Source organism: Heterodontus francisci, chromosome 47 (genome assembly GCF_036365525.1).
Source record: "Heterodontus francisci isolate sHetFra1 chromosome 47, sHetFra1.hap1, whole genome shotgun sequence".
NCBI classification, from domain to species: domain Eukaryota; kingdom Metazoa; phylum Chordata; class Chondrichthyes; order Heterodontiformes; family Heterodontidae; genus Heterodontus; species Heterodontus francisci.
The window spans coordinates 2,691,820-2,704,272 of NC_090417.1; the positions used below are offsets into that span (position 1 = coordinate 2,691,820).

Consider the following 12,453-nt stretch of genomic DNA (forward strand, 5'->3'; position numbering starts at 1 on the left):
ACAGCATCTGCTGAAAGCATAGTTCCCAAAATATTTGCTTTCCTCAGATAACATCCATCCAACTCCTTTTTGGAATATGGATACCACATGATATCTACATTGTCACCCTCCACCACATTTCCTCCAGATCAGGTCCGACATCTGCTTAATGCTTCTCAACAACAACAACTTGTACTTAAGTAGTGCTTTTAACGTAAGCAAACATTTCTAGGCACAGGGGCATTTTAAAACAAAATATGACACTGAGCCACAGGAGGAAATAGTAGGGTAGATGATCAAAAGCTTGGTCAAAGATGTAGGTTTTATGGAGCGTTTTAAAGGAGGAGAGAGAGAGGTGGAGAGGCAGAGAGGTTTAGGGAGGGCACTCAAAAGCTTCGGTCTCAGGCAGCTGAAGGCACAGCCACCAATGGTGGAGCAATTAAAATTTGGGATGCTCCAGAGACCAGAATTAGAGGAGGGCAGATATTTCAGAGGGTTGTTGAGATGGAGAAGATTACAGAGATAGGGAGGGGTGAGGCCATGAAGAGATTTGAAAATAAGGACGAGAATTTTAAAATTAAGGTATTGCTTAACCGAGAGCTAATGTAGGTCAGAGAGCACAGAGGTGAAGGGCGAACAAGACTTGCTGCAAATCACAGGCAGCAGCGTTTTGGATGATTTCAAGTTTATGGAGAGTAGAATATGGGAGGTCAGTCAGGAGTGCATTAGATTACTCAAGTCTACAGGAAATAAAGATATGAATGAGGGTTTCAAAAGCACTCTAATTGGAGAATATCCTAATCCTCCCCCCATTAAAGGTAAGACCTCAGCAACTAAAACACTGAAAATAACAAATATTCAATTTTCTTTTATTTTGCTACTTAAAAAGAAATGGTTGAAGCAGAAGATCAACTGCAGCCACTCTCTCAACTCATTCAGGGTTCTTGCTCCTGATCACTATCCAGGTACCCCTCCTGTGTGTGGACCAATTAAGAGGAGGATCAGGCTCATCTGTGACATGCTCTAGTCAGGTAGCAAGGCAATATTCACTATGTAGACCCCTATATTGAAAGTAGGTAAGATACTGGATGTCAACTGGCACCTGTGGAACCAGACTTCAGAAGAGGAAAGAAATTGGGTGCAAAAATAAATTAAACTGTACTTCGGAAATAAGCAGGAGGGAGAAGCACTGTTTCAAAACCTGTCATCTCACAACTACATAATTATTGAATTCGAAGCAATCTGAGTACAAAACATATTGCACATGATCCTCCAAGGCGTTTTACTGGAATCATTTTGCTGCTGGTAACATTTTTTTTTAAGAGATTTGTGAGATGTTTCTCCCATTTCCTGCTGATGTGAATAAATGCACTGCTGTTCAGAACCAAAAAGGCAATGGCCCGAAACGATATTAACCAATGAATGTTTAATGTTTTCACTTGAAATCCATTCCTCTACTGTTTTAGCAGTGATGTTGATGCATGTATTTTAAATGTTAAAATCACTGCTAAAATACAGAAGAGAAAAATTTCAGATAAAGGCCTTAAGAGTTTGTATGCTAATATTGTTCCCAAATTTCAAGGTACATAGGAGTAGGCAATGGCACCTACCATAAATTTGGCATCTCCCTTGGAAAGTGTGTTGGTGATGAAATTTATTGCCTCCAAGCATTCCACAACTGGATTGAGAATCTTTGGCTGAAAAAAATCCAATAAAAATATCAGTAACAAAGCTGTAGTGTATTCATTACATATAAACATTATTCCTCAGTGCAGTCTCTAGGCTTATTCAGCATGTAGAAACAAGTTCACTTTACAGCCATGACTTGAGTACTGCTCCCATATCTGGGAATGCTCATGTAACAAATACCAAACACTCTGGCAGGATGCAAGAAAGATCTCATCATTTAGGAAATCCTTCTTACTTCCATCCTTCAACCTCTCTTTATCAACACTACTAGAATCGGTGCTTCTTGAAATGTAGCCTCTTGCATTCCATTGAGCTGCAAATAAACTGGCTTACTATTTTCCCCACCTTCATTTTCACTTTGTTGGAATCAGAATTCATCACACCATCTCCAATTCTAACCCATGCTTTCCAGCGTCTCAGAACTGTGCAACACATTATCTCTCTCAGTCTTCCCTTCCTCCCACAATCTTCAAACTGTTCAAACCCAAGCTCAGCATCCATCGCTCAGTGACCTAATTTTCACTTTTACTCTCCCACTGACATCCCTATACAATGGGCCTTGATCTTTCACCTTGATTTCTCAACAGAAGAAAAGCTGTCATTGAGTTCATCAAGAATAGCATACACTTGATCACAATAATAAAACAGACAAAAAACTCTGCAAAAGGCTTTTATACAGAGGGTTGTTGATATCATTAAATAGGGAATCAAAATGTTAATAACTAGTTTAAAAACAGCCCTAAAGGGCACCACTTGCAAACACAACAGTAGTTTAGTCTCAGGATATCACTGCCTCTTTTATTGAAGATAGTTTGACTAAAGTCCTCTATCAAGCTTGCCATTTTTTCCTCCCTCTGTATATTTTCACCTTTTCAGTTGTTTCCTCCAGCCATGCACGATCTCAATTTGTGCAAGTAATCTTGTTCCCAATATTCCGCCAATGGCATTCCAGCAAATAGCTGGAAAGCAACATATTCTGAAGCACTTTCCTTGCTTGTGTGTCCCCATGATGACACTACCAGACTCAGCATCTCTCGGGTTCAAACTTGCATCCTATTTATCCAACGGCATAGGATATTGAAACTCCAATACATTGTGTGTATACACCATCCCAAGTATATTTTTAATTTACTCAAATGAGAAGTCAGATCCCTCTTTCTACTGGAGAGGGATTAAAATGCACATTTGGCCTCAACATTTATAAACCAGTCTATTTCCAAATGTGCTGAATTTGCTTGGCATAATGTCAACATGCAACTATGCCAATGTTTAACAAGGATTTAAAATAAATCCCTGAACTAATTTAGCGATTTTTAAAAAAAGTTTCCTTCCCAATTTTCTCCTACCCTTCCTCTTCTTCTGAATTTGCTGATTTTTTTTGTTAATGTACAGTTCAGTAGGAAATGGTGCTCCTTAGTACATCACCCAAGTGACTGTTATTCATGCATGAATCTGGACATATAATCCAACAGGCTATTCATCAAAGAGGGAGGGGAGACATCAGAGCCATGGCTAATCCTGTCCACAAGTGATGTCTCCACACACGTTTCTAGCCGGAGGTATTAGATGGTGACTAGAAGTGGAAACCCTCCCTCCTCCCTGATCCAGGGATTCCCCAGCTGAGATCAGTTAACTCAGTACAGTGGCTGTGTATACACGAATCTTTGAAGGTGGTAGGACAAGTTGAAAAGGCATCGAAGAAAAGAATTTGGGGTCCTTGGTTTCATTAATAGAGGAACTGAAAAGCAAAGGATTGTGCTAAACCTTTATAAAACACTGGCTGGGCCTCAACTGGAGTACTGTGGGCACAACATTTTAGGAAGAATGTCAAAGTCTTGGAGATGGTGTATTTTTATTCGAATGGTGGCAGGGATAGGGATTTCAATTATATGGAGAGACTGGAAAAGCTGGGGTGGTTCTTAGAGCACTAAAGGTTCACAGGTGATTTGATAGAAATGTTCAAAATCAAGAATGGTTTTGACAGAGTAAATAAGGAGAAACTGCTTCTAGTGGCAGGAGAGTCAGTTATCAGCGAGCACGGATTTAAAGTGACTGGCAGAAGAACCAGAGACAACGTTAGGAAATATTTTATTGTGCAGCGAGTTGTTGCGATTTGGAAAGCACTGCCTGAAAGGGAGATGGAAGCTGATTCAATATTAACATTCAAAACGGTACTAGATAAATACTTGAAAGAGGAAAATTTACACAGCAATGAGGGAAAAAGGGGAGCGAGATTAATTGGATAGGTCTACCAAAGTGCCAGCACAGAGACGATAGACTGAATGGCCTTTTTCAGTGCAGTATCATTGTATGGTTGTAGGAGGCTACAGAGGTAATGAGGGGCAAGTCCCTGATGGATTTAAACGCAAAGGTTTAGAATTTTAAATGTGTTGCATTAGGTGACCCAGTGTCAAGATAAGTGTTATGACCAGGTGAGAAAGGTATCTAGGGATCTCTTTCTCAGCCTTCACCTGGTCTTATTGTAACAGGGTTTTAATTTTTAAACACACCGTGTTTTGAGCTCCCTCTTGGTGAATCCTGCTTTACCACTTTCCAATTATAAGGCAAAGAAATGAGCACAACCAGGTTTTCTCAGGCTTAAAGAAGAAAAGTGAAATTTATTAAAACTTAAACTCTAATTCGGTTAATGCCTACAGATACACGCTGCGCAGCATGCTAGCATGCATATGCGATACGCACATGCAAATAGAGTCAGAAAAGAGAAGAAAAATAAAGTGGAGAGGTTTGAGGCAATATCAGAAGAGTTTCTTGTTACTGTGCTTTGAACTCATTGTAGTACTTTTGTAGGTAGTTCTTGCTTGTAGGCAATTCGTGCTTTTCATTGGGGCCCAGTATTCTTCTTAAACCTTGTTCACTGAAGGAGAATTTTCTCTCTTGGGGTTCATTTGTCTGCAATGGGTCTTCAGTTCCTTGTGAAAGAGATGGGAGCAGACAGGACAGAGGTCCTTTCAGTCCAAGAGCAAACAGCTTTCTCAGTTTTAAAACTGTGGCAAGTTCTAACTCAAAAAGCTCCCAACAGCCAGTTAGTCATGTGACTAAACAGGTCTGACCACTTCTTCTGTGTACTGGGGAAGCAGGGACTGGTCCCTTTCTTCCAACACTGTCTGCTAGTAAACAAAAATTGCCCGACGAGGAGCCTGGCAATTCCTTGTGATAGGCCCTCTTTTCTTCCCAGCAACAATTTAAAGTTTAATGTTCATGCGGTGAAATCATGTGCCTCATTCTTGGCAGGTGGGGGCCTGCATGACACCTCCACACCCAGGGAGTTTTGAAAAAGAATGCGCATTTCATTAAAAGGTTTGAGAAAAATATAAGATACAGAAAGAAAACAATGCATTTCTCTCATTCATTTCAATTTATTCACAACTCTTAAAGCTTATTAAAAAATTGTCTTTTCTGGGTGTCACTGCTGCTTTAACTTCCCTTTTTTTGGCATCCCAGTAGCCATGTAGTTCTTTGGGAAAGCTTTTCTTCAATTTGCCCATTGCCATGACTGCCTAGGATCTTTGTTCCTGTTGAGGTAATGATTTTTCGAGGAGCGTTGGTAGTGGGCGGGACTATCCTGAACCCTATATCAGTGCTTTGCTGAGCCATGCAAAGGCTTTTGCCTTCAGGGGATGGGTGGCTCCCTTTTCCTGTGACTGTGGGGCAAGATTCTTTGTTAATCTCCCCTATGTTCTCTGGAAAATTCCTGCCTGCAGGTATGTATGCAGACTTGACTGCACTCTCCTGTGGCACGTTGACTAGGTGAGACATCACCCTCACCGTTTCGGTGCCCCATAGAAGTCTCTCTTTGTCTCTGCAGGTTCCTGTAAATGCTGTTAGCAACTCTGGAGGGGTGCTTCTAGAGTTTGCATTTACATAGGAGAATGTGGGGGTCTAACTTTACTAATTTTTTTGAAGTTGGCTGACCAGACAGTAGGGGTTTTTATTCAGGATTCCTTCCAGACTTTCTTTAACCTGCCCCCTTGGTCACTTTTTCCCCTTCTCTTTCAAACTTTTGCCAACTGTGTACCTGCCTGTCCCCTTTTGTTCTTGATGGGGGTCCCTTACAGTTCACCAGCCCTCTGCTGGAGGGTCCTTCTAACACCAGTACAGGACTTCGTGGTGCAGGTTTCGCTGTCGGTTGGGGTTTCCCCTCAACCTGGCACATGTGGCAACTCCTGCAGCACTCCAGCACATCTTGTGGAGTTTTGGCCAGTCAAACCGCTATCCTCTGCGGGCTTTGGTCTTTCACATACCGGCATGTACAGCCACTGTAGTCTTGTGAGTTCTTAATATTTCTCCCCGGTACCTCTGCGGCACCACTGACTGGTGAACTACCGTCCACTCCTGGGCCTGAGGTCTGTGAGGAGAACTCCATTTCCTCAACAGTACCTCAGTCTTTAAATAGTAGCAATCAGGGACTCCCTCTGCTTCACTTTCAGACTGAGCAGCCTGTGCTAACTCTCACAATACTGGGTCAGCTCGCTGAGCCTCAGCTAGGGAAAATCCATTTAACTCATTCTCTGGGTCTCATAACTTTCCAAAGAAAGTCTCAGATAGACAGACCTGGTCATCTGCTTGCAGTGCCAATGCAGTCTCCTCTGGGGGAGCTGGTTTGATCAGGGCCTGACCCACGACACATTCAGGGAAATTGCAGGGAACTGTCGCTTGCCACCGCCCTGTCTCTCTGACCTCCTGTGGTCTTTCTTTCACTACTGGAGGAGGAGTGGGGAGCGTCCTACCACCTTCACCTCCACCAGATCACTACCTAGGAGCAGGTCAACCCCATCCACAGGCAAACTAGGGACAATCCCTACAGTCACCGGTCCTGATACTAGGTCACACTCCAGGTGCACCTGATGTACAGGTACAGTCGTCCACTGCCCTCCAATACCATTCACCAGCATTTTAGTCTTCACTGTACTCTCTGGGGGAAAGGTCAGGCCTTTTCCCAGTAAAAGGGATCTAGTGACCAGTGTCCCCAAGAATCACTAGGGGTTTGTTTGCCCCACTCGAGGGGTATGGGGTTACTTTCCCTTCAGACACAAAACCCTGATAACCTTCAGGAATCCTGTTAACGTTTCCTGCACTGGCCGTAGTTAGCTTCCTGGGTTGCACTCTTACTGAAGTTAAAGCCACAGCTTGTTCTGTTTTACTTTGCATCAGGTCCCTGTCTTCACTGTGCGGAAACGCCCTGATTAACCCTACCAGTTTCCCCTTTAGTTTCCAGCAGTCAGCTTTAATATGCCCTGCTTTATTACAATAGAAGCACACAGGTCTCTGGGTCTCACTCTTGCTCACAGCACCTTCCCTTTTGGCTGGAGGAGTGCGCCCTGTGTCTCCTGCTTTCCTTTCTTTCCCAGGACTGTCTGGGCGGAGATCACCTTTCCACCCTTTGTCCTTTTCGGATTTGTGGGGGCAATTAGGAACGGTTCTCCCCTGGGGAACCGACTTTTAAATTAAAACAAACTCATTGGCCAGAACGGCCGTTTGCCGAGCTCCCTGAACCCGCTGCTCCTCTACATGGGACTTTATTGAAAGTGGAAGAGAGTTTTTAAATTCCTCTGACAGAATTACTTCTCTGAGAGTCTCATAGCTTGAGCTGTCATTTAAGAGCCCTCAGCCACTGGTCAAAAGCCAGCTGCTTACCTCTTTCAAACTCCAGATAAGTTTGATTAGCTTACTTTTTGAGGGTTCTAAACTTTTGGCAGTAGGCTTCAGGCACTAATTCATAAGCCCCGAGGATAGCATTTTTGGTCAGTTCATAATTTGATGAACTCTCATCTGGCAACAAGGAATAAACCTCATGGGCTTTTCCAGTTAGCTTGCTTTGTATTGAAAGAGACCAGGTCTCAGTTGGCCATTTTAGCTGCCTCGCCAATTTTTCAAAGGACACAAAAAACGCTTCCACATCTTCCTCACTGAATTTTGGAATTAATGGGCAAGTTTTACCAATTTTGTACCCAGCTCTGAATTATGCTCCTCCATATTGGCCATGCTTTCACTGGAATTATTCTGTCATCCCCTAGTTAACTCAAGCCGCTTCAACTCTCTCTCTTCACATTCTTTCTGGAATATTCTTTCTCTCGCTCTCTCTCCTGTCTTTCTTTCTCTCTGTCCTCTCTCGTTCCTTCTCCTGTCTTTCTCTCTCTCACTTGCCTTTCAGTTTCTTCACGTTCTTTTTGGAAGGCTCTTTCTCTTCACATTCCTTCTGGAAGGCTCTTTCTTTCTCCCTCTCTCTTTCCTCAAATGCAAGTTTCCTCTGTTCTAATTGTATTTTTGCTCACACTATCCTGTCAAGAGTCTGCTTCTAACCCTATTGCTGCTTCTTCAGATTCAAGGGAAAAATGGTTGGCCACTAGCCTTACGAGTTCAGACTTCTTGGCTTTGCCATGTACAGTGATTCCACACACTGCTCAGCCATTTTTCTCAGATCCTCCATAGACAGTGCTTTTAACTTATCCCAAGTTGCTTCACCCTGGCTTGGAGAGCTACTCGCTTCAGTTGCAGACATGTTAGTATTCAATTACACACAACCACAAGAAAACATGTCTTAATCTTGCTCTTTTTTTTTTGATTGGTAACAATTTGGCTTCCCACTTCCAATTTCTCTCGTTTGTCTGTGGGTAAAATTCTGGACGCTAGCACCCAAATTTCTGTTACGACCAGGTGAGAAAGCCTTCACCTGGTCATATTGTAACAGAGTTTTAATTTTTAAACACACCATATTTTGAGCTCCCCCTTGGTGAGTCCTTCTTCACTGCTTTCCAATTATAAGGCAAAGAGAGGAGCACAACCAGGTTTTCTCAGGCTTAATGAAGAAAAGTGTAATTTATTAAAACTTAAACTCTAATTCAGTTAACGCCTATGGATACACGCTGCGCTCCACGCTAGCATGCATACTCGATATCCACATGCAAATAGAGACAGAAAAGAAAAGAAGCACAAAGTGGAGAGGTTTGAGGCAATATCAGAAGAGTTTCTTGTTACTGTGCTTCGAACTCATTGCAGTCCTTTTGTAGGTAGTTCTTGCCTGTAGGTAATTCTTGCTTTTCGTTAGGGCCCAGTATTCTTCTTAAACCTTGTTCACTGTAGGAGACTTTTCACTCTAGTTCATTTGTCTTCAATGGGTCTTCAGTTCCATATGAAAGAGATGGGAGCAGACAGGAGAGAGGTCCTTTCAGTCCAAGAGCAAACAGCTTTCTCAGTTTTAAAACTCTGCGGCAAGTTCAACTTCAAAAAACTCCCAACAGCCAATTAATCATGTGACTAAACTGGTCTGACCACGTCTTCTGTGTCTTAAGGAAGCAGGACTGGTTCCTTTGTTCCAACACTGTCTGCTAGTATGCAGAAAAGGTCTTACCAGCAAGGGGCCTGACAATTCCTTGTGATAGGCCCTCTTTTCTTCCCAGAAATAATTTTAAGTTTAATGTCCATGTGGGGAAATTATGTGCTTCATTCTTGGCAGGTGAGGTCTGCATGACATGAACCAGCGAGCACAGGGGCGATGGGTGAATACAACTTGGTAGAAAGCTGGTAACAGCAGGAGGCCAGTCAGTACCTTGAACTTGTAGTGACATTCAATTAGAATATGGCTGATCTGTATCTCAACTTCATTTATCTGCCATTGCTCCATACTCCTTAATGTCCTCACCTAACAAAAATCTATCAATCTCAGTCTTCTAAATTTCAATTGCCCCAGCAGCCTTTTAGCAGAGAGTTTTGCAGATTTCCACTTCCCTTTGCGGTTCTTTCTGATTTCACTCCAAAACGGCATTCCTCTAATTGTAAGATCATACTCCCTTGTTCTGAATTCCCCAACCAGAGGAAATCGTTTTTCTGTTGCAACTCTATCAAATCCCTTTATCATTTTAAAGATCTTGATTAGATTATCCCTTAACCTTCCAAGGAATACAAACCAAGTTTATGAAACCTGTTCTTATAATTTAACTCTAAATCCTGATATCATTTTAGTGAATTTGCGCTGCATCCACTCCAACTCCATACCTTTCCTGAGGTATGGTGCCCAAAATTGAATGCAGTCCTCCAGATGAGATCTGACGAAGGCTGAGACACTTCATCACTTTTGCATTCCAACTTCCTTCACATAAAGGCCACCATTCCATGAGTAGTTTTTATAACTTTCTGTACCTGCACACCAGTTTTTAGTGATCTATGTACATGGATACCCTAATCCCTTTGCTCTTCCATAACTCCTTGTCTTTCACCATTGGGAAAATATTCTAATTTGTCTTTCTTGCATCCAAAGTGAACGACTTCATACTTCTCTACATTGAACTCCATCTGTTATAGTTTTGCCCACTGAACCATCTGAGAGCACTGCTTTTCTTCACTTCTGGTCTGTTGTGCATCTTCCACTCTCTTCACTCCATTGGTGGCCATGCCTTCAGTCATCTCAGCCACACACTCTGGAATTACCTCAGTAAACCTTTCTGCCACTCTCTCATCCTTTTTTAAGACCATCCTTAGAATCCATTTCTCTGGCCAAGCCTTTAGTTAGCCCTCCCAAAATCTTTTTCTTCGACTCTCTGTCAACTTTCACTGGTTACACTTCTGTGAAGCGCTCTGGGATGCTTTATCTACATTAAAGATGCTCGATACATACAATATGTTGCTACTTCAGTCAAAATTCATTTTTTTAAAAATGATGAATTTCAAAAAATTGAGAGTAATGAATACCCAGAAGCAATTACAGGTAATAATCAAGGATTTACATATCATAAACTTCAAAGTAAAATTTGAACAGTTTGTAACCACCCATAACTGAAGAGAAAATTACAGCCTTGAAATCATTCCAACAAATCCAACATTTAATGTGAAGTTGATGGGATACTATTATTGAATTTTACATTCCTTGTTAACATGCAATGATGTGCATACGGAGGGATTACCTGTTGTGGTGTATAATAACTGAAAGTTTATTAAGTCAGATCCACGATAGCAGACTTCTTCAGGAAGCAGTTCGCCCCTGCACAGCAGGCCATTTATCCCACCTTCAGAATTTTTGTTCCACTTGGATATATCCCTCTGGCCTTTTACCCTCTCTAGATCTTTACATTGGAAACTGCTAGCATGACTCAATTTCTCTACTATCTCCCTCTGTACTTGCAGCACTCCATTCTCTCAAGTCTAACCCTGACATTGTCATTAAACTTGCTGTCAAGGGCAGCTCTGTGTCCCTTGGCAAACAGACCTCTAGGTTGCAGAGACTGAATAGCAACTCACTGACACTTCCTCTCATCTCCCCTTGGCCCAAGACCCCACCATCAAACATCATCATCTTTTCCCACACCATGACTGACCTCATATCTTCTGGAGATCTTAGCTTCAAGATTTCCAATTTCATAATCTCCAACCCTGCACAGCCTGCTTCTACCTCCTTCCCAAAATCCACAAATAGGACTCTCCTGGTAAACCTATCATTCAGTCCGTTCTTGCCCCAGGGAACTTGTTTCTTCTTATCTCAACTCTATTTTATCTCCCCATGTCCAATCTCTTCCCACCCCCATTCACAAATCTTCCGATGCCCTCCGCCACTTTTAAGTTTCCAGTTTGCTGGCTCTAACCATCTCCTTTTCACCATGGATGCCCAGTCCCTCTACACCTATTACATTGAGCAGCTACCTCGATTACAATTCCTCCCACTCTGCCGTTAAGGACTCTATTTCATTCTCCCAATTTCTCCCTTGTGTTGGTTTGGATGATGCCACCTTCCACACCAGTACCTCCAATATGTCTTCCCTTTTTCTCAACTGAGATTGACAGGGCCCCCAACTAAACCCATCCTATTTGTCACAATTATGCCCTTACCTCTTCCTCTCCCTTCCAGAACAGTGATATGGTTCTCCTTGTCCTCAACATCCACCCCACGAGCTTCCACATTCAACGGATTATTTTCTGCCACTTGTGCTGTCTCCAGCGTGATGCCACCACCAAACACATTCCAAAGAGACCATTCGCTCTGTGACACCCTGCTCCACTCTTCCATCAACCCCAACACTCACTCCCTTTGCCAAGCAAGTGCAGGAGATGCAATACCTGCCCTTTCACCTGCTACCTTCCCACTGTCCAGGACCCCAAACAATCCCTCCAGATGAAACAGTACTTTTCAATTTATTAAACTGTATTTGCTGCTCATAACATGGTCGTTTCTACACTGGGGAGACCAAACACAGCCTTGGTGACCATGTTGTTGAACACCTCCGTTCAGCCCATAAGTGTGACCTGAGCTTTCAGTCAGCTTCCCTCTTAATTCTCTGCTCTATCCTCACTCTGAACTCTCTGTATTTGGCCTCAAGCTCAAGAAACAGCACCTCATCTTTTGATTAGGCACTTTACAGCCTCTGGACTCAACACTGAGTTCAACAATTTCAGATCATAACCACTGCTCCCATTTTTATGGACAGCAGCTGTTGGCAATGATACTTCTAATCCCATTTACACCTTCTGTAGATCCATCTTGTGTTTCTTTACTTGTCTCATTATAATTCCCTATTGCCATACACTATTATCCCTTTTGACATTTGATCACTCCTGCCTTTCACCCGATGACAGATCTTGCCTTTTGCTCTTTTTTCCCCTCCCTCTACACTTATTTAAAACTTGTCATATCTCTAACTTTTTCCAGTTGTGAAGGAAGGTCATTGGGCTGAAATGTAAACTCTATTTCTCTCTCTCTCCACAGGTGCTGCCTGACCTGCTGAGCATTTCCAGCATTTTCTCTTTTTATTGCAGCCAATACAATACTGGCTTCACTAT

At 42.6% G+C, this 12,453-nt stretch overlaps 1 protein-coding gene across 4 annotated transcripts in view; it reads right to left on the reverse strand.

The window, feature by feature from the left end:
• The window catches only part of polb (polymerase (DNA directed), beta), a 113,898-nt gene that overhangs the window by 71,812 nt on the left and 29,633 nt on the right, over nt 1–12,453 (reverse strand). For all 4 annotated transcript variants that reach the window (XR_010971153.1, XM_068023349.1, XM_068023348.1 and 1 more), the window contains exon 11: nt 1,590–1,676. Coding sequence is in view for 3 of the 4 variants with exons in the window: in XM_068023349.1 (XP_067879450.1) it covers nt 1,590–1,676 (87 nt within the window). In the remaining variant the exon portion in view is untranslated. The remainder of the gene's footprint in view (nt 1–1,589; nt 1,677–12,453) is intronic.